General features: G+C 49.6%; 1 protein-coding gene across 1 annotated transcript in view; it reads right to left on the bottom strand.

Moving 5' to 3' along the window:
• Window positions 1-497: 497 nt before the first annotated feature.
• PECAM1 (platelet and endothelial cell adhesion molecule 1) overlaps window positions 498-22,755 on the bottom strand; it is a 60,896-nt gene continuing 38,638 nt past the window's right edge. The window contains 3 exon segments of the mRNA XM_020910528.2: window positions 498-1,535; window positions 6,965-6,987; window positions 16,708-16,764. Of these exon segments, the coding sequence (XP_020766187.2) occupies window positions 1,506-1,535; window positions 6,965-6,987; window positions 16,708-16,764 (110 nt within the window). The 3' untranslated portion in view covers window positions 498-1,505.

The following is a 22,755-nucleotide window of genomic DNA, read 5'->3' as shown; positions in this document are numbered from 1 at the left end:
CTCTGTCCATGGAAATCTCCAGGCAAGAATACTGGAGTGAGTTGCCATTTCCTTCTCCAGGGGATCTTCCTGACCCAGGAATTGAACCCTGGTCTCCTGCATTGCAGGCAGATTCTTTACCAACTGAGCTACGAGGGAAGCCCTACATGGGATATACTTATACTCAAAAATTATTTGTTGTTTATCTGGAATTCAAATGTAACCAGGCATCCTGGTTTTGGGTGGCAGCAGGTCATGGGGGTGGGGGTGGGGGTTGTCACTGTTTTTGCTCAATCTGATAACAGCCTAGCAAGCAAGCTTCAGCTGCGAAGCCGACACTGAAGTAGCCCTGATGGATATTAATGACTCAGTGTGCCTGCCTCAGTGAAGGCCACAGAGGCACTGGCCTGCTGACAGAAGCTGCGTGGTTCTCTCTGTGGCCTCTGATGGAGGAGTCCTCGGGCATGACAGATATTCTATATGTGTACGGCCTCTCAGAAGATGACATCTCACAGGTCTGTGAAAAGTGAAGATCAGATTTATTTAATACAACACCCCGCAGGGCCTCTGCACTGCGTAGCTGAGGAGGACGAGGGAGGTGGCTTCGGTGGGGCGAGCTCACGAGTGCAATCCCGCCACGGAAGGGCCACAGCCCCTCGTCCACACTCAGGACACCATCAGAAACACCTGAGGACCTCGGGAGACCATTCCTTTTAGCAAGGAATAAATAACAAAAAATTAGTAAGAAAAATATGCATTTCATTTTCCTATTAAAAAAAAATTTGCTGGAGGCAGCCATCTTCCTGTCCTTTGGCCTTCAGCGTGGTAGAGGAAAAGAAAGAAAGGAGACAGAAAACCAGCCTAGGAACATCTGTGCTTTGTCCAACTTCATTTTCTATTTGGTGCATTGCCCGGAAATGAACCTCGTCTTCAAGTTGGCATCTCAGAAGAGTCGCTCCCAAGCAGCTTTGCTCTCCCAGTTGTGGCAGGTGAGGTCGTGGAGAGGGCAGGGGCAGCTGTCCAGTCCGTGCTGTGCAGTTGCAAGGAACAAGGACTGCCTAGAACCACAGACCCTCAAAGGACCAAAGGCAAGGAGAAAAACTAGCCCCTAAGCTAGACCGTTCTCTAGGGGGAACTGACTACAAAACAGAAACCGGCTTCTGTGGATGAGAGTACTTGGACAAGTTCTCGATTTCTGCACAAGACAAAATATTCAAGTTTCAAAATATCCCAATGGCCAGTTTACCCTGAACCTCTGGCTGCCACTCTCCACTCCTGAGGATGCTCCAACTTGCTGGGAGGCGGGCTGTGTGGGAAACTAACCAGCCCGTCTGTTAGCTCTTTATACCCAACATAAAAGTAGTTAAGATGGATTTAATAACTGGTGACTTGGCCTGACGTTGCTACGTTCAGTGGGAGCAGGGCAGGTCCATAAATAAGTGCACAAAACTCTTGCGATACAGGAATCATCTGCTCGTCTTGGAATGTGGGTGTCCTCCCAGGGAGGCGCGTGTGCTCACGGAGTCCTAAGATCCGTCAAGAGAGCCTTCCGTTCTCTGCAGTGACAAGAGACAGGACACGCTATGGTCACACCCTTCAAGATTGAAGACTGGCCTGGTGGAAAGATACGCAAAACTGCACCCAGTGCTTTTCCAAGACACTGCACAGCAGAACCGACATCCGTGGGCACCCCCCACCCTGTGCGGGCAGCTCCTGCCCAGATTCATTCTTCTTTCTCTCCATGTCTGTTCTGTGGGGTCTGCAGCCTCTGTCCCCCACATACACGCCGCACAGCAGACTCTCAACCAATTTCATCAAGCACCCACACAGGAAGACTAGGAAACACCTGGTGTCTGACTCCAACTCTCAGTTAACCTTCTCTGGGTCTGTTTTTTTTGTTTGTTTGTTTGTTTGCCTGTTTGTTTGTTTTTGGTCATGCCTCTTGGCTTGCAGGATCTTAGTTCCCTGACCAGGGATTGAACCTGTGTCCCCCTGCAGTGAAAGCCCTGAGTCTTAACCACTGGACTACCAGAGAAGCCCAGAGGTCTTTTTTAAATTTTAAAAAATGAAATACCAAACTCAAATGATTAAACTTTTAAAAGAGTTTTAAATTATATGATTCTGCCTTAAAAAAGAATGAAATTCTGATTCAACATGGATAAACCCTGAAAACAATATGCTAAGTGAAATAAGAGATACAAAGGAACAAATATTATTATGATTCCACTTAAGTAGGGGTATCCAGAAGAGCCAAGGTCCTAGAGACATGAAGTAGGATAGTGGCTGCCATTCTGGGAGGCAGGGGGAATAGGAAATTAGGGCTCAACGGGTGCAGACTTTTGGTCTGGGATGATGAAAAGTTCTGTGGATTTGGCAATGGTCACACAACAATGAGATTGTGCTTAATGCAACTGAATTAATTGTACACTGAAAGATGGTAAAAATGATAAACTTCATGTTGTGTGTATTTTGCCACAATAAAAGTGAAAAAAACTTTTTTTTAAATTCCATGTGCCACCTTACAGTGTTCTCTTAACTGTTCCACATGGTATTTGTGTTACCTACACACCCCTCCGTGAATGGACCTCCGTCTGACCCAGGCACTGTTTTCCCCGCTGAGGATGCAACAAACTGCCCCCGAGAATTTTATATCCTATCAATTACTGACAAACAACACTACCATGAAGTAGAAAGTAGAAGAGGTCCTAATGACCTGCAGAAGGAGTTGAAAGGCTATGAGAGGGGTGGATTTTGATGAATGGATGGAGCAAAGAGGCAAGAGTGGAGCATGCTGGGAAATTCCTGAGTAGAGGGGCCCCAGGCAACAGTGAGTCTGGAAGAACAGGCAGCACCTGAATGCATGACACTGAGCCCTCTGTGAACACAGAGTACCCTGCAGCAGGTGGAATCCAGGGAGGCAGGAGAAGTTGTGGGGATTGGGCTGGGTCTTGGGAACACCACGATGGGGCCCTGTCTGTCTCCCTGAGGGTTGGCTGAGATGGAGTCCCTGTTTTGTTCTGGTCCTACCAGGTCTAAGGAACCTCTCGGAAGGATGCAGGCCTGTGGGGCTCCAGCTGGAAGGCCAAGGCTCTGACTCCTCCTTTGCCAAGAGAGACACATGCAAGCAGGCCAAGAGAACTGTGTTGGCCCCCGGGGGCTGGAGGCCTGCCAGCCCTGGCAGCTACCCTTCCTCCATTTCCTCCACTTGGCCCGGAGGAGTGACCCTGGTGTCCAGCCTTTCTGCAGGCCCTGGACCAAGTCCTCCACCAGACACCTCCGCTGCCCTCTCCAGGGGAAGTGAGCTCAGCGAGCTGCTGCAGGAAAGCTCCAGAGCTGGGAAGGGCAGGACCACAGTTGTCCAGACCTCAGGGGTTTTGAACTAAAGGCTAACACACTCCCATCCAAGGCTGTGCTTGCCTGCTTTTAAATCAGAGCCCAGCTGTCAGGCACCTGAGAACAGCCAAGAAATCAGCCCACTTTTGGCCAGAACATGGTGTGGACAGTCTCAAGGGTCATTTTGCTTCTAACACTCCTGGGATTTCTACTTCCTGCTTCTTGAATGTGCCCCTTCTGTGCACTCCCAATGAATCAGATCTGTGCTGGGTGCCTGCTTAATCCTTGCAACAACCAAGTGAGAGGGTTCTATTTCCTCCAGTGTATAGATGAGGCAACTAAGGTCCCAAGAGGTTAGGAAGTCTGCCCAAAGTGACGTGTCTAATAAGGAGCTATCAGGGAAGGGTCAAGTTCTAATGTGCGGCTCTGCTTCCTAAGTCAAAGGTTGGCTTGAGTTGAATCCTGTGTCTTGGGTAAGCAACTGCTACATTTTCCTCATGTGACAGTGGCCTTTTAGGGCCAAGCAAAGTAAATTCCCTATCCGTACCCTATGCTGCCAGAGTGTCTGATGAAAAGAACTTTAAAATAGATAACTAGCTTTTCTATGATAGTTTTTAGTCTGCAAGTACTTTGCACAGGTGGTTCTCATTTAAGAAGCGTTTCTCATTCTTAAGAAGCTTCTTGCTGTTGCGGTCTCAGTCACTAAGCCATGTCTGATTCTTTCACGACTCCATGGATTGTATAGCCCACTAGCCTCCTCTGTCCACGGGATTTCCCCGGCAAGAATACTGGAGTGGGTTGCCATTTCCTTCTCCAGGGGATCTATCCAGCCCAGGGATCGAACCCCTGTCTCCTGCACTGGCAGGCAGATTCTTTACCACTGAGCCATGGGGGAAGCCCTAAGAAGCTCCTTAATAGATAGATGTTACTGTTTTTGCTATTGTCATCACCGTCTCCATTTTATAGATGGGGAAGCTTAGGCTTGACTAGGGAGCTGGAACCCAGACCCCAGTCTCTTGATCCCAAATCCTGGGCCATTCCCATTGTATTCCAGCTGCCTGCTGGCTCCCGGGAAGGAAAGAGGTAGGCTGTAACTAGGAATTGCCTTTCTTTTTTTCTCAATAAGAAGGAAATTTATTTCCAAGATCCTGAGAGCCACACAGGTTCAGACTCATCCCTTTAAGTACAGGCTGTTCTCTTTCATGTTATCTGTCTGCCTGGGCCACAAACACGATTTATAAACAAGGCAAAAATGGCAGAGGAAAAATGAAGTCAGAATGTGCCATTGAAGCAAGTCAAACAATACTAAATTAGTATTTGGCTAAGCGGCTATCTCATTGTTAAGATATTTCCTCCAATATGTTTTCAGAAGCAATGGCTATTAAACAACTGAGAATGATCGCCAGGTTTGATTTCAGGAAGGAAATCCCCTCCCATTTCCCTTCTGGGCATTTCAATTAATTTTCTCCTGAGCCTTGCCAGCTGATTATTAGGGAAACTATACCTGCGTCGTTTATAAACAAGATGCTTTCGCGTCAAGATTCCAAATGCCTTTCCCAACGGCTGGGAATCCCTGTGCTCCCGCCAGAAGACTTAATTATTTTGGGGGGGCAGGACCAGCCGTGAGTGAGCTCTCAGGAGCAGACTCCTGGGCCCGCGGGCCAGCTTCTGGGCAAAGAGAAAGTTCTGTCTGTCCTAGAGCTTGGAGCCTTTGTCCAGAGAGATCGTTTGGATTGAAGACAAAGTAAATAAGTTGGTCTTGAGGTCCAGCAGACCTGCTTTGGGTGGACACACCATGATTACTGCATCAGGAGAATATCTCTTTATTTGGGTCCCACAGGTCCACGGAGCAAAGTTCTCACTTCCCACGCTCTCAGAGCTGTGATGGCCGGGACAGTGACATCACTCTTGGAGGGAGTCTTGTGGTGTGGACTGGCTGGGGGGCTTGGAGACCTAGGTTTTCTAGCCCTGGCTCTGCAGTTAACAAGCTGGGTAACACTGGGCAAGCTATTCTGCTCTAAATTTTCCTTGCCCCACACCCCTAATGTCTTTCAAAAGCAATCGTCTCTGATTTCAGAAGTCTGAGTGAGCTTAGCCTAGAAAAAGACATTCATTTCATTCCTCTTTTCCTTAAATTGAAAGCCTTCCTCAATCACAAGAAGGTCAGCAGCTTCCTGTCTGTCAGAGGCATAATGAGTTCTCTGTTTTACAAGAATTCAGACTCAGGCAAAACAAAGGAAGCTGGGGGTGCACTGGAAGGGGCTACCAGCAATCTTGCTGAAAGTTCTTCCCAGACCTTAAAGAAGAAATCTGAGGGGCAAACACCTTATTCCTTAAGATGCTAGCTGCCCAGTTAACTTCTATGCTGCTGGGCAGCTCATAAAGAGGTGGAGAGTGGGAAAATAGGGGGAGATGGGTCTTTGCAAAACTTGAACTTGGACCTCTGCACCATTTTTTTTTTTTTACTACACCATGCAGAATCTTAGTTTTGCAACCAAGGGTTGAACCCATGCCCCCAGCATTGGGAGTGTAGAGTCCCAACCACTGGACCACTAGGGAAGTCCCCTTCTGTACTTCGTTTAAGCATTCCTATCTGCCAAGTTTGGAGAAGGCAATGGCACTCCACTCCAGTACTCTTGCCTGGAAAATCCCATGGACGGAGGAGCCTGGTAGGCTGCAGTCCATGGGGTCGCGAAGAGTCAGACATGACTGAGCGACTTCACTTTCACTTTTCAGTTTTATGCATTGGAGAAGGAAATGGCAACCCACTCCAGTGTTCTTGCCTGGAGAATCCCAGGGATGGGGTCGCACAGAGTCGGACAAGACTGAAGTGACTTAGCAGCAGTATCTGCCAAATGGCAGCTTCCTGAATCCTCTACTAGCTACAGAATGAAACCTCATGATGAGGTATTTGAGTTTTTTCTAAGCAAGCGCTACCTTACCTCTCCCCCCATCACTCCTCACAGGCACCCTTGTCCGCTCCCTGAGCTTCCAGAGCTTCCGCCATCTCCCCAGCCGCAGACCTCGGCCCCTGAAGACCTTTCCACCGGGACGCTGCTGTAAGGGGCTGCTTCCTCGCGGCCCTTTCCCTGGGGAAGAGGCTGCTAACCAGGCAGCATGAAGCGCCTCTCTCCCGTTTCCGCGGTCTCTGGAGCAGCAAATTGCTTTGCATTCTCACCTGAGATGATCCCCCTGATTTCCTCACTGGGTCAAAGAGCTTCCATGTCCCCCACAGCAGAGAGCCTGGTGTGGGAGGGTAACTACACCCCCGAATCTGCACTGCCCATCCCTACCCTCACCCCACCCCCAGGGACCTGGACTCAGAGGGAATATGGACTCTGCTCATCTAGAACTGAGTGCCCTAGATTTCCAATCCTGCGGGCAATTTCCGGGCTTTCATGTCCTAAGCGGGCTGCGAAGGAATGATGGAAATGGTGGGAGAGAATTTCAAAAGCACAACAGGCCTAGAGAACCTGATAGCCTGAGCACCAGGCTGATCAGAGGAGCCCAGGGTCTTGGTGTAAAACAGACAAGGCTAGTCCAGGGGTGTCTTTGCTAGGGCTGCAGAAAACTGAGTGAGTCTGGAAATATTTCACTGTTGAATGGACTATCTTTTTTTTTTTAAGATAATGCATATGAAATGTGTACTTACAGAATATCTGTTTTCCACGAAATCTGCAAAACAAAGGATAAGGCAAAGGTGAGCAGTATGAAGAACACGAAGAGCAGTTAGGCTCCCCACTCCAACATTTCATAGGCTGAGCAGGCGAAGGAAAAAGATGGGGGGAGGGGCCAGGTGGCCGTGCAGGAGACCCCAGGCCCTCACCCTTACTGGGTGCCCAGGTTTATGGCCCCTTTGCCCACGGGTAGCTTCCCCAGGACCCTGTGGTTCCATGTAACAAGCATATAAAGTCCCTGGCAGCCCATTTGACATTATAAACAGTTTTTTTTTTTTTAAACTTACTAGCACATGCTATTTTAGAGGGGAAAAAATAAACCTGAAAATTACAGAAAAGTAGAAAGCAGGTAAAAATTCTCTCCGGCTCCACGGTTGACTGAAATGTCTTCCAGTCATTTCCCACTAAGAGTAGAGATTTTTTGTGCTTTTGGGGGGGGTGGAGAGGAGTTACAATTATCTAGTCTATGCCATTTTAGAGCCTCTCTTTTACACATGGTGTGATTTTAGAAACATAATTGTTAGCAGCTATTTAGTCATCATTCCACAAGTATGCAGTTGTTTACTAAACCAGTTCCTTACTTTTAAAAATTTAGGTTCTTTCCAACTTTTTGCTATTTTATATGATGCCGCCAGTATCCTCTTTGGGAATAAAGCTATTTCAAAGGTTCATACTAGTTTGCCTATTCCCAGGACTGGGGATCCATGGAGCAGAAAGCATAAACAAGGTCAACGCCCTTTGGCATTTGGAGTTCAAGTGCTGTCTGAAGGGCAGGATGCCACATCCCCTTCCCCTGGAAGGGAGCATCGTCCCAACGATGTGGAGACCACACGGTCTTCTTGCTGGGGGGCATGCCGAGACATGTCCAGAAGATGAGAAGGAGGGTGAGAAAGGCCCAAGGGAACAGGAGACCTTGCACCGAAGGTGAGTGACCACCTGCGTTACTTAGAGATGGTTTTTACTACAAGAGGTGAGAGAGGGCTGTGACTGGCCCTTGGACAGGACTAGACTCCACAAACAGCAGAGTTTCTGAATGGGGGGTGGGGGGGTGGCCTACCTCTTGTGGCTGACACCCCAAATAGCCCACTATGGCCCTAGCTCTGAAGGCATGGAATCCTGGGGAAGGCCCACTCACCCCCAAATCCTCATTCTTCCTTGAGAGGCAATCCTAGGGACCTTGATTTCTACCCAGTCCCCTCCGCCACCCGCCAAGTTCAAGCACCTTCTGAATCTTGGCTGTCTCGGGGCCCGACTGTCACAACGGGAGTCACAACCTTCTGTTTCTTTCTTGAATTTAAAAATATCCTGTTTCCACCAGTCCACTTCCCCCTCAAACCCTGTCTTATCACAGCTCCATTGTGCGTCTCTCCTAGAGGGAACAGGGCCAGGAGTTCCTAAGGGACCCCCTTCTGTCCTGGCTAGGCCAGAGGCAGGCGTCAAGGGCCAAACGGATGAATCAGCCCAACCGACAAGTCAAGCCATTGTGTAAACTTCCACACATTGAGAGAGGCCGTGGGCAGCACCCCACCCCAGCCCAAACCTGACCGGGAGGACCCAAAGGACCCCATGCTTCCCACTCCTTCAGAGCCCCAAGGCTTCTGCAATCAGACCCACGAGGGCGAGAGCCTCAGGCTGCATTTCCTAATGCAATAAAGACTCGGAATATCAACATTCCAATGTAATATATTTGATAATGTATTATAATAACACTGATTATACTGATAATACTGATAGAGCACCAAGATACACAAGATACACTTGTTTTTGGTACTAGAATCTGGTGGGTAGTGTCCATTTTTTTAAAAAAATAGAGTAAGTTTTATCTCCTTGAGGTAGGAGAGGCCTCCCTGGGGGTGGGCTAGCAGTGCCCACAGGCCTGGTTTGTTCTGGGCCTCTGAAGACGGGTGTGCGGGGTGGGGCACAGGCCCTCAAGCGCTCTTTCCTTCCTCCCAGAGAGGATATGGCAGGGGCCCTCCCCTGATCATGACTGTCTATGATCAGCTCCTCCCTGGTCTACTGGAGTTCTGCTCCCTTAAGAAGAAGCCTGGAAGTCTGAATTCTAGGCAAAGAGAAAGTAGAAGAGGGAGGCTGAGTGAAGGAGGTAGGCCCTGCCAGACCCAAAAGACAAAGGTTAGTGTCTGGAGCAGGACTTGGCATCTCTCCCTAGAACCACAAGTCATCAGGTGGGAGGTGCCCAGGACACCTCTAAGGGGGTACACATGACTTCTAGGAAGAAAAACCAGCTCCTGTCTTGGGGGAGTCACAGGAAATTGATTCCTTTAAACAAGAGTTTCTTAATGCTGGCACTACTGATATCCTGAGCTGGATAATTCTTTGTCATGGGGCTTGTCTTGTGTGGTATAAGATGTTTACCAGTATCCCTGGCCTCCACCCATTAGATGCAAGAGCAACCCCTTGCCTCCCCCTTGCCAAATTATGACAACCAAAAATGTCTCCAGACACTGCCAAAGGTCTACTGCATTGAGAACCACCGCTCTAAACTGTGCAAATCTTATCTTAGACCTGAGTTCTCTCATAGGGAAGAACTGACTGCATTGTTAATTAATTATGAGAAACCACTTTATGCTCCGGTCTTTAAAACTGGGGTGCTGCTGCTGCTGCTGCTAAGTCACTTCAGTCCTGTCTGACTCTGTGTGACCCCATAGACGACAGACCACCAGGCTCCCCCGTCCCTGGGATTCTCCAGGCAAGAACACTGGAGTGGGTTGCCATTTCCTTCTCCAACGCATGAAAGTGAAAAGTGAAAATGAAGTCGCTCAGTTGTGTCCGACTCTTCGCGACCCCATGGACTGCAGCCCACCAGGCTCCTCCGTCCATGGGATTTTCCAGGCAAGAGTACTGGTGTGGGGTGCCAGTGCCTTCTCCTTAAAACTGGGGTAAATATATGTTAATAAGTTATGCTTTGGATGAACTGCAAACCATTTTATAAAGTACTTTCAGGATAAGCTGCAGCCCTGTGAAACCGTCAAGTGCTGAATCAGAGTGAAGGTACAAACTTCTTGGGCTAGCCAGGAATTCCAGTTCACACAAGGCTCAACCAGGCTGAGTGGAGCTAATGACTAAGCCATGGCGACCCAATGTAATATTCTTGTCTGGAGAATCCCATAGACAGAGGAGCCTGGTGGGCTACGGGCCATGGGGTTACAAAGAGTCGGACACAACTAGAGGGACTTAGCATGCATTGCTGACAAATCCTAATCTCAGGCAAAATAAGTGCAAAGGAAATAAGAACTTGAAAAACCTAAAGTGCTAAGTTTGCAAATCTAAATTATGAGGCAATTATCAGCATTTTCTTCACTCCTGAGAAAGCTGAAGTTTACTGACAGGCAAGATCTCCTTCTCCATCCATTAATTCCGGCTGTGTCCTCAGAGTTTGTTCTCTTTTCTCCTGAGGCTGACTTCAACTTGGTCTCTTTCTGATAAAGTCTTCTTAGTTTTGAGAACCCCTCTCCTTCCCTCCCTAACAGGCAGAGAACATGTAGCAAAGAATGGTCTAACAGCTGGAAAGTGAAGCTGCTCAAAGGTGGAGAGATTTCCTTGCCTGGGACAAAGCATTAATTGCTGGGACAGGAAGATGCTAGCTCAGCTGTAGGTCAGCAAGTTGGCCAAAAAGTTTGTTCGGGTTTGTCTAGAAGCCCATATGTCAAACCCAAATGAATTTTTTGGCCAACCCAATAGAGGAGCACAGGGAACTCTGCTCAATATTATGTAACAACCTAAGTGGGAAACGAATTTAAAAAAGAATAGATACATGTATATGTGTAAAAGGACTTCCCTGTGGCTCAGACGGTAGAGCGGCTGCCTGCAATGCAGGAGACCCAGGTTCGATCCCTGGGTTGGGAAGATCCTCTAGAGAAGGAAATGGCAACCCACTCCAGTACTCTTGCCTGGAGAATCCCAGGGATGGGGGAGCCTGCTGGGCTACAGTCCATGGGGTCACAAAGAGTGGGACACAACTGAGTGACTTCACTTTCACTTCCATTATGTGTTAAAAAAAAAAAAAAAGTAACTCCAATGGGAAAACAGGCTTTAATATCAATTTTTTCTAGTTATGCTACTATAATTGGTACTTTGTTGTTCAGTTCGCCAAGTGGTTGGTGTCTACTCTTTGTGATCCCGCGGACTGCAGCAAGCCAGGCTTCCCTGTCCTTCACTATCTCCTAAGAATGAATATTTCAGGTGTTGGAATAGTTAAGAGTAAGAAGAAACACAAAACCATTTGTGCTTGAGTCACTGTTAACAACATATTAATAATTAATTTGATTTGTTCAATAAATTTTCAACTATCAGAAAAACAACAGAACAACAGATGTGCAAGACTGTGGTCAAGACTCAATGGGAGGTAATGAGTTGCAAGAGTTGCCTCCTTCCTCCTCATTTTATAGAACTCACCTGCCCACCACAGCCCTTATCCACTCAACGGCCTTGTGCATTTCTGAGACACCCTGAGGTGTTCACCTTGCAACAACTCCACTGAGGCCAAGGGCATTTTATTCAGAATTAATGAGGAAACTGGGCTTCCCTGGTGGCTCAGTGGTAAAGAATCTGCCTGCCAACGCAGGAGACTCAGATTCGATCCCTGGGTTGGGAAGATCCCCTGGAAAAGGAAATGGCAACCCACTCCAGTATTCTTGCCTAGGAAATCCCATGGACAGAAAAGCCTGGTGAGCTACAGTCCACGCGACTGCAAGGAGTTGAACAGGACTTAGCGACTCAACAACAACAAGAAAACTAATTGATGATAAGAATCAGGGGTGGGGCAAAGTCTTATAACCTGAAGAAGGCAGAACTGAGATCAAACCCCAGGGCTCCTACTGAGAGTGTTTTCCATTAGGGTGAAGTACAGAGAAGCATCCAGGCTGGCCTCCGAAGCAGAAACACAATAAAATGGCTCCTGAGACCCAGGACTTATTCAGATTTGAAGGGCAAACTTGAAGTCAAGGATGGGTAAAGGATTAGGGTGGACTCCAAGGGACCCGGGGGTGACTCTTAGAAGTGACTGAGTCCTCACCCCTCATCAACAAGTTCCAGGGCAGGGGTCAGGAGTGACCAAGGTAAAGACAAATGACCATCACTTCCAAACACAGGACACTGAGACTCTGAATGTTATGATTGAAAGGCCACTTAAGATCGTTCATTCAATCCCCTGATTTGACAGATTAAAACAATTGAACATAGTCAAATTCACAGAGACAGAAAGTAGAATGGTCATTGCCAGGGGTTGGGGGGCAGGGTCTGGGAAGTTACGGTTTAATTGGGTAAGGAGTATCAGTTAGGAAAGATGAAAAAGTCCTGGAGATGGATCGTGGTGATGGTTGTATAACAATGTGATTGTACTTAGTGTTACTGAAATGCACACTTAAAAATGAAGTGCTATGTATTTTTACAGTTAAAAAACAAAACAAAACGGAGCTTAGAGCCTAAAGCCAAGATCACAAAACCTGGTGCCTCCCACCGCCCATCAGCTCCCCAAACACTCCTCAGCCTACAGTCTCCAACACCCTCCTCAGGGCCCTGGTCCTGCCCAGAGCCCCACCCTAGAGCTGCTCCTGGGGGCCAGGCCTGCCCGATGCCCTTTGGCTTATCTAGACAAGCAGTTTTCCTTTGTATCACTCTGGGGGAAAAGGGAGTCTAAGTGCCAGAACTACGTCCTGTGAGCCATTTCCCAAAATAGCCAGCCCTGAAGTGATGCGTGTTGGAAGAGGATGGGAAACTGAGAAGCTAAGGAGGAGAAGAATGAAACACTAAGAAGGAAAGGTCAGACAAGACCCGCCCTGTACTCAGCTTGCTCACTGAGACCTGCTTCCACTGGGGCCTTTTATTTTTATTGTGGGTCACACCCTCCCCTTAGAGCACAAACACACACATAGTTTCTGGGTTATCTCTACCAGCCAGTCCAGAACAATCACTCCAGGATTGCTGGGGAGTAAGAAAGACTCTACCCCCTTTGAATGAGAACCAGAGCAGAACTCAGAACATCTAGAAAATGGTTCTAAAAGCGTATCTCCAGCCTGACAGCAGCAGGGGATTTGATAGAAATGCAACTTCTCAGCCCACTCCCAACCTCCTGAATTAAGGGTGGTGCCAAACTGCCTGTATTTTATCCCACCTGGAGAAGCCCTCATTGAGATTCAAGCCCATGCTCCTCATTCCACAGAGAAGGTGACCTGGGTTCTGAGAGTCACCCAGACCACACCAGGCTGTTACTCTTAACTTGTAAAGAGTAACAGAGTTGAATGCTCTAATCAGGCTGATGACGGTGAAAAACCAATTGGTTTGGCAACACAGAGAAGGAACATGAAGCTGGTGAGGGGCATCACGCTGCAGCAAGGCTCCCCACACCCCATTCCTGCTCTGCCATGGACCAGAACAAGCTATGTCACCTCTGGGCCCGTCTCCCCACCTGTAGAGCAGGAATAATAACAGAGCCTCCATCAACCCTGTGATGGGTTTGAGCAGCTGATAAAGGAAAAGAGGAAAAGAAAGAAAAGGGAAGAGGAATCAACCAAGCTTCAAAGCCTCCTCCCTTGGGCAGCAGACAAGTGGGAAATGCTCAAAAAGAGGAACTCCCTTGGCTTCCAAAACGCTGACTTTTGCAGCAACGATGTGGTTTTGGCTACAAGGTCCAGGTCTCCCTCTACGTATCTGACAGGAGCTGGCTGCCAGGTTAGAGACCAGACTGTAGAGACACCCAAGTCCCAGTTGACCCTTGGTGGCCCAGAGGGCGCCGTGGGAGTGTCCCAGACTAGGAGTCCAGAGCTGGCTCTTGTGTTGCGCTAAGCCAGGCACTGAACTCTATGGCTTGAGTTTTCCTTATGCGTTTTTTAGCTAAAATGGATTGACTGCTCACCGTGGTAAGAATTGGCTTCCCTTGGTGACTCAGACAATAAAGAGTCTATTTTTAATGTGGGAGACCCGGGTTCGATCCCTGGATTGGGAAGATCCCCTGGAGAAGGGAATAGCTACTCACTCCAGTATTCTTGCCTGGAGAATTCCATGGACAGAGGAGCCTGGCAGGCTACAGGCCATGGGGTCGCAAAGAGTTGGACTTCTGTCTCATCCCCTCCTCTTATTTAATCTCTTCTCTGTTTAATAGTTGAAGAAACAGTTTAATAGTTGAAGAAATCTCCAGGTCTGAATACTAGAGTGAGTAGCCTTTCCCTTCTCCAGGGGATCTTCCCCACCCAGGGATTGAACTGGGGTCTCCCACATTGCAGGCGGATTCTTTACTAGCTGAGCCACAAGGGAAGCCCAAGAATACTGAAGTGGGTAGCCTATCCCTTCTCCAGGGGATCTTCCCGACCCAGGAATTGAACTGGGGTCTCCTGCATTGCAGGTGGATTCTTTACCAACTGAGCTATCGGGGAACTAGCACCAACCTCGGGGAACTGTTTTAAGCTCTCTAAGCCTCATACCCTCATCTGAAAAATGGGATTCATTGTGGAGGATTGAAAGAGATAATGTCATATAGACCACTTAGCACCAACAGTAAGCGCTTAATAAATGTTGAGTTTTTGCATAACCAAAGCAACTGAAAGCAAACCATCTCAGGGACCATGAGGAAAGCAAAGGGCATTTTTATACAAGAACCTGACAGGACCAGCCTTGAATCCTCTCTGAATTTCAGCTTTCTGTTACACTGGAAGAACAGAGGAAGCCTGTTTCTGAATTTGTGTTTTGCTAGCTCTGAATAATACTAAGAATCCAAAATGAGATATTGAAGCTAAAAATCACCCAGGAAATTGTTTTCAAAAATTATTCGGTCAGTGTCACGTTCCCCATGGGGCTGAGTTTCTGATCTAATCATGAAAATATCACCTTTTAGGGAGGGGGGATCGGGATGGGGAACACATGTAAATCCATGGCTGATTCATGTCAATGTATGGCAAAAACCACTACAATATTGTAAAGTAATTAGCCTCCAACTAATAAAAATAAATGGAAAAAAAAAGAATATTAAAAAAAATACCACCTTTTAAAAGATTGGTTAAGGGGTGATTCCTAGTTGAGAGAAAGTAGACTCTTGAGGTAAGACAGTGCTTTTCAAATATTGGCAGCATCAGAAATATGTGGGACTTTGTTGGGAGTACAGATTCTGATTCTGTGGGTCTGGGTTGGGCCTGAGACCACCGTTGCTACCTGTCTGTGGACCACCCTTGGTTTGAATAATTGCCTTTCAAAGAATCCACTTAAATAGAGGTCTATTGTACAGAGAAAGATATCTGCATAGTGACTGTTTTCCCTTGGAATGTTTATGCTTTTTGGGTTGTGACTTATTTTCAATGTAATACATCACATAAGGAAAGTGATGGCCAATAATATTGTAATAACTCTGTATGGGAGCAGATGGTTACTAGGTGGTGATCATTTAATAAATAAAATGCCAAACCTTTATATAGTAAATCTGAACATAACATAATACTGTCCATCAGCTAGATTTCAATGAAGAAATAAAAATAAATAAAAGTGGTTCTTGGGTAGATGTCATATCATGAGAATGAAATAGAATAATTACACCAAAAAATGAGATTGTCGGGAGTGATTCTAGTTTGCTGCACACCTGAAACTAACATATTATAAATCAACAAAAGTTGAATAAAAAATTTAAAAAATAGATAACTAACAAGAAACAGAAGGAGAAGGGGGTGACAGAGGATGAGATGGTTGGATGGCATCACCAACTCAACGGATGTGAGTTTGAGCAAACTCTGGGAGATAGTGAAGGACAGGGAAGCCTGGTGTGCCACAGTCCATGGGTTTGCAAAGAGTTGGAAAAACTGAGCAACTGAACAACAATAAGAACCTACTATACGGCACAGGGAACTCTATTCTAGACTCTGTGATAAGCTATATAGGAAAAGAATCTAAAATGAGTGGATGTATGTATATGTATCACTGATTCACTTTGCTATACACCTGAAGCTAACACAACATTGTGTATCAACTCTATGCCAATAAAAACATTTTTTTAATTAAATAAATAAAAGTGGTTCTTTGTGGATTTCATTTCCTGAGCATGGACTAGAATCATTACACAAAAATGATATTGTTAGGCACGGCTGAAGTTCCTTGTCCGCCCAGCCCTGGGGAAAGCTCTCTGAGAGGAAGCAGTAAAGGCAAAGAATGAGGTGGGGTCTGGGCAGAAATCACAGGAAGAGGAAGTGAATCCCTACCGCCCTCCCTAGCCCAGAGTCAACGTGCTCACAGAAAGGATGTAGCTACTGAATATCTCCCAAGCAAAGCTCTGACTCTGCCTAAGGCCTTCAGGAGCCCGGTGCACCGGGGCCTGTGTGAGGAGCAGGCAAGGCCCCTGGGAAGAGGCAGGTAGGACTGCGCCTCTTCTGTCTGGGTCGGGGGTGCCCGGAACGCTGTTGGGCGCCTCATGAGCACCCTGTGGCTCCAGGACACGCTCCAGTCCGCCTGGCCCTTAGCTGGGTGTGAACGAGTGAGGTTCCATTTGTCTGGCGTGCAGCCCGCCCTCAGTAAGTGTTCATCAACTACATAAATAGTACACATGGCCACTTTTTCAGGGTGGTGGGGAGAGACCGTCGACAACTCCCGTCCAACTCTGTCTGCACTCTCTTTGGCCATCTCTGCACCTTCTTTCCCCGGTCCACACCCGAGATCCCATGGATGAAATTGTAGGAAGTGCCCTCCCCCCGACCCAGGCAGGGGGGTGTGGGGGACCCTCACTCACCAGGATCAGCTTTCCGGATTTCACTATATACCGTCTCTGTGCCCTTTGTTTCCAGACCTGGAAAGGGGCCAAGCACAGGTCAGCAGCCACCTATGGGCTCCAGGTCAGCCACTGCTGAAGCAGGAGAATGTTGGGGTGCCCCAAGCAAGGCGGTACCCCCACGGTCCACCCCATGGCCTGCCCCATGAGTGCTGTCTGCAGGGGCCCCTGGCGTCCTTGTCACCACTGAGCCCGGGCCACTTCCTGGAAGATTCTGGTCTCTCAGCCTGGAAGAACGAGACCGACAGGCCACTGCGGGACCCTGGACCCTGGGGGTGTGGATAGAGGTGCCCCCCATGCAGACCTGGAGTCTCCAGCTCTGCGGCCCCCCTCCCTCCTTCTCTGCCACTGTGACCCTGTGTCCAGCTGCTCTGCCAGCCCTGTCCCAGGAGGCCGGGATAGGGTCTTCCAGTCACCCTTGTGAAAGTCTGGGTTAGAGCCTGGGCATCACTGAGACTCTAAGGATCAGCGGAGACCCGCTCACAATACTAGAAGCTGGGCTGGTTGATTTCAAATGCCGAAAACCTTGGCCTCAGTGCAGATTCTGATTGAGACAGTCCAGGGTGGGCCCTGGCACTGGTCTTTAAAGAGCTTCCTGTGCAAAAAAAAAAAAAAAAAAAGAGCTTCCTGTGCGTGCTCAGTTGCTTCAGTCATGTCTTTTTGCGACCCCATGGACAATAGCCCACCAGGCTCCTCTGTCCACTGGATTCTCCAGACAAGAATACTGGAGTGGGTTGCCATGCCCTCCTCCAGGAAAGAGCTTCCTAGGGGGTTCTAATATGCAGTCAGGGTTGAGATCCTCTGGTCTGGACTCTTCCTGAACAGCAGACAAGATAACCAACCTAAGGTGTAGGTTACACCCGGGGGAGACTCAAGGGTTTAGGAGACAAAGAACTCCCAGTACAGCCATCTGTTTAAAGTGATGTACATGCACAGGTTGTGTATACACACATATGCACACATTCACAGTGTTATCTACACGCACTGTACACACTCACACCCTCAGGATGGAACCTGCCACTTCCCTCTCATTTGCACAAAGGACCAGGAGGCCTTATTGTAGAAAAACGCCTGGTGCCCTGTGGCCAGGATTCCCCCTCTACAGATCAGGAAACGGAACCCCAGACTGGGTGACGCTTCCTACCACCATGGACAATGCCACCTGGACGTCGCCTTCCTCCGTGGCAGATGGCTGGGGCACATACATTGATTCTAACTACACCAAGATACCCTCAACTCACCAGACTCCCCTCTCCCATGCCCTGACCCTGCCTGCACTCCTCCACTGACTGCAAGGCCCTTTTGTTTTGGCCCATTCCTCCTTGTCCTACAGGCCCCAGGGAAAGCTTTGCTCCTACACTTGGGTGCACACACCCTCACACACCTACATCTTCCCTTCCATACGCCCCTCTTTCCTGGGCCCTGGGCAGTTTCATGGGCTCCCACAGCACTTTGGGGACACTGGCCCATGACGCTGACTCCACTTGCCTCCACAACCATCTCCCGTGGTGAACCCCCCACTCCTCTAGGGCAGCGTCTTGGGTCTTGTGTTCCTCCAGATACCAGGCCTTGCACATCTACCTGAAGGCATCTATAAGGTTTGATGGGACAGTGAAGACAACAGTCAGTCTCCCTGAAGGGGTCTCTGTCTCAGACCTTCCGGAAGGTTTTACATGATCAGCCTGATCATTGAAGTTTTAGGTTTTAGGATGAAAATCACAATCATTCCCTATATACTAAATGGTGGTGGTTCCTAGTTCATGACCTGAATGCCAGGAGAAAGCTTGGGAGGCAGTTCAGTACAGCTGCTGAACTTGGGGCCCTAGGGGTGTCAGGACCTTGCAGAAGGCATCATAGTGACTCCCCCAGGGTACTGACAGCCGAGTGGCTGAGCTACAAGGTACCCCCCACTGGGACACCCATCTTTCTCCAAGAGGACAAACAGAGATGCCCCTCTCCACTCTCTCTCCATGGCATCAGACCTGGGGGTGTAGAGGGGAGCTCCAGCAATCCCCATGTCTGCCAGGGTGGGTGGGGAGTCTACCCCATCCTTGAGGGACTCTCCACTCAATGTCAGGCCTGGACACTCACTCATTCAACACGGTCCTAACACCTACTGTGTGCCGGGCACCGTGGAAGCAGAAAAAGTGAATGGGGACCTGGCTCCAGCTTTTGAAACTCCAGGCTCTGGGGCGGGCAACTTGCAAACAGTGCTGTGATAAGGCTCTAGGACATCAGCGGAGCGTGTGCAATCCTCCACAACGGGCTCAGCAGAGGGAGGGAAGGGACTAGGCAGCCAAGCCTGGGGGCCTGGACACTCTTGGGAACTCCACCATCTCCAGGCACGTAAGGGGCTCCCAAGGGACCTCTGGTCACCTTGGGGACGCTCTGACACCCTCTGGATCCAAGGAGCTGCACCTGGCTCCCTTTTATCCCATCACTCTGTGCATCAGCCAGGGCACGGGGAGTTTTCACTTCTTGGTTAAGCTGTCAGAGTTGCAGCTGCCCCAGTGGTACCCCCCAACCCCTGCCCTCCTGGCTCCCCTGGGCATGTGGACGAAGTTTGCAGCTCACTGAGAGCTCCCCGCCTCCTCCTGCTGCTCCGAGGCAGCAGCTGCCTGCTAATGACTAAACCAGGCCAACAGGCTGTTTGTCTCTGCTGTCAGGGATGTTTCCGGAGGGGCTTTGTTTGGGCTTCTGTTTTTCTCTGTTCAACAGAGAAAGAGATGGCTTCAACGTCACGGGGTTTTCCCAGCAACTGGTCTCAGAGCAAACAGGCTGCAAACCGGGATTTAACGAGTTCCTTCCCACCCCTCCTCCACCTGCGAGTGACCGCTTGGGCAGCCGCCAGCCATGGTTGGAACTAGACTGGTCTCCTTTCCTTCCTCCAGCCTGTCTGTAGAGGAGGGAGGCCTGGACAATAGGGAACTGGGTTGTCCAAGACCAGGTCAAAGTCTTACCAGTGGCCTTGAACCCACGGTCTTCTCCCTACCTAGTAACGCCCCACTCCCCACCCACGGGAGTGAGCAGGCAGACACCATCCTGGGCCGGACTCCCCCACTGTTCCTTAGCTGTCGAGAATGCTGTGTCCAGAAAACAACTGGAGTTTTCTAGAGACTTCCCATTTTCACCCTGGTCTGCCGAGGACCCCGCAGGCCACTCAGCACTTCTGTGCAAACTGGGGAAAGTCCCCCCAGGGGTTCTGACCCCGCAGCTGCATGACTGGGCACGAAACCACCCCTGCTTCATCCGGTCCCGGGAATCCTCTTGTCCCTTCAACTCCTTCCTCCCTACCTGCAAGCAAGAAAACCAGATGCTGCCAACATGGAAAGCCTCCCCAAGGAATGGAAAACAGACGCTTTTCTGAGGACAAAGCCCTGTTTCCTTCTTCCTGCTTCAGTTTCCTTCAACCCAGAGCCTTCAAGGCCTTGTGTACAGGCCTCACCACTCCACCTCGTCTGGCTCTCTGGGACCAGTATGAGAACCTTGAGGGGCCAGGGACTTCCCTGGTGGTCCAGCAGCTAAGACTCCGAGCTCCCAGTGCAGGGGGCCCAGGTTCAATCCCTGGTCGGGGAACTAGATCCCACATGCCGCAATTAAGAGTTCGCCTGCCACAACTAAAGATCCTGCATGCTACTGCAGGCTGCAACTAAGACCTGGCGCAGCCAGATAAATAAATAATTTTTTTTTAAGAGATCTGCAAGGCCAGAGCCCAGGGCAATCACTCTCCGCTTGAGTGCTTGGTGGGGCATGGAGGACAGCGGACGTTCCCATGCACATGCAGCCCTGACCTCTTGTTGAGGTTCCGTTTTCCTTCCAAGCCTGAAGCTCCCTTAGGAGGAAGTGAGCTGTTTACATGGGATGGAGCCCACGAGGCACAGGGATGGAGGACCTCAGGCCAGACCTGGGAAGGCTGGCGAGGAGCCTCCCTAAAATCCCATCAGCCACAAACCATCCAGACTCGGTTCTGAGCCACGGGCCCTGGCACCGCCCCCTCTCAGGCTCTCACATTTAACCCGATTAAACCAGGCTCCCCCTGAGCCTGTGCTCCCAATTGCATGCATCGTGAACATCCATGCAGTTGTTAAATTCTGTCTCCCTCATCCTGGCAGTGAATGTCTCGTCCAGGGTTATGGTCTGACTCTAACATATGTCCAGAATCTATCCGTTGCCAGCACCTTGGCTCCATCCGCATCTCCTCTCGCCTGGCTTCAGTTTTTGTTCCCTTTAATTCGCCCTCCATACCAGTCCTAGGGACCACAGGATCACTTTTAAAGAAGGAAGTTGGCTGCTTAAAGGCTTCCAAAGGCCCCCAGTCTGGTCTCGGTGGACTAGAATAGAAAGAGAACTTTGGTGGCCCCACCCGGTCCTTCCAGCTGCATCTGCCTTGGCTCCCTCTCACTCGCTCTACAGACATTTAAGGATCCGAAATTGTCGTTTAAGGATCCCGTAAGGTCTTCTTTCAGATCTTTAAATTAGCCAAGCTCAAGGCCACCTCCCACTGCCCTGCACATCTCCTAGTCCTCCTAGCCCTCCTTCCTCTTGGCGGGGCCACCTTCTCTGTGCCCTTCAGGCCCCAGCTCAAAGGCCACCCCTCTGACCAGCCTTCTGGGACCACCCAGAAGAGGCGCCACCTTGCAGGCCTTCTCCTCACTCCCCGCTCTTCCCGCAAGCTCTGACTCTAACCCACTACCATCTGCTCGTCCCTGACTCCCTCAGAGGCTACACCTCCATGAGAGGGGGCCCACATATGTCATCCTCGATGCTTGTGCTGGGGCTGCTCCATCATGGGCCCTTAATTTGTTAACCCAACAAGCAAATCACTTTACCATGAAACAATGAGGGAGAGAACTTCAGGCCGGCCGTGGCCCCCACCTCTGCCCCATCCAGCCTAAATATAGAACTGGGACGCCCTGAGAGGCCAGCAGGTGGGCAGTATCGGCTCAGCGGCCCGGCTGACTGAGACTTGCAGGCCCCGTGGCCCCGTGGGGCAGCACCTAGCCCCAGGGGACGGCCTTGCCTGGAAGGTTCCACACACACATCTGCAGACATGGTGCCTGGAACTGAGCTAAGCAGAGGAGGAAGGAAGGACCCACAAACTTCTTCCAGATCATGGAGCCGGAGAATGCCCTCACTGTGTGCCTTTGGCTGAGGTGACAGAGGCGTGATCTGCAAGGCAGTCCTGGGTGTGCCAGGCTGAGTGAACACGGTTTGGCCTCAGCCTCAGCAGGAAGTGGGGTGCTTGGCAACAGTCCTAATGAGCTTCCCAGGAGGGCAGGAAGGCTGGATGGCTGCTTCCTTGGTGTGGCAGCCTCTGGGGGAGCTGAGGAGGCTTAGGTAGATATGCATGTCTTTTTGTGGTGCCAGAAGCAACTGAGATTGATGTTCTAGCACTTGCTGTGGACTTAACCCACCCTGAGTCAGTCTCTCCAGCGCAGGACCAGAGACAGGGGCTGGTCCCCCAAACCAGCCTGCCCAGGAGAACCACACACAGAAAAATAAAACCCAAAGTTAGGTGGCTCAGTGGTAAAAGAATCTGCCTGCCAATGCAGGAGACACAGGATTTTGCGGGTTCAGTCCTTGGGTTGGGAAGATCCACTGGAGGAGGAAATGGCAACCCACTCTAGTATTCTTGCCTGGAGAATCCCGTGGACAGAGGAGCCTGGTGGGCTACAGTCCATAAGGTTGCAAAGAGTCGGACACGACTGAGCAGACACACACACATAATGCTGGTGCCACTGTTTCTATGGAGAGATTCTCTGCTTTCAAAAGCCTTTGTCCCTTAAATAGCCAAGCCCTTGCTCGCTCCTTCAAACACACATTTCAGTTACACAAGCTCAGTCAGTAAGCAATTTTTTTTTTTAAGGAAGGTACTGCACTGGGGCAAGGGGGGCTCCCTCTGGAAGAACACCCAAACGCCCGGGGGTGAGGCAGCCCACAAACAGTCTCTTAACACGCCCATGTCTTAGCACCTAGTAACTGCTCAATAAAACACACCCGTCTTTAGTG

Source organism: Odocoileus virginianus, chromosome 17 (assembly GCF_023699985.2).
Source record: "Odocoileus virginianus isolate 20LAN1187 ecotype Illinois chromosome 17, Ovbor_1.2, whole genome shotgun sequence".
Classification (NCBI taxonomy): domain Eukaryota; kingdom Metazoa; phylum Chordata; class Mammalia; order Artiodactyla; family Cervidae; genus Odocoileus; species Odocoileus virginianus.
The sequence above is the reverse complement of the archived record's forward strand: the minus strand, read 5'-3'. Positions and strand labels throughout refer to the sequence as shown.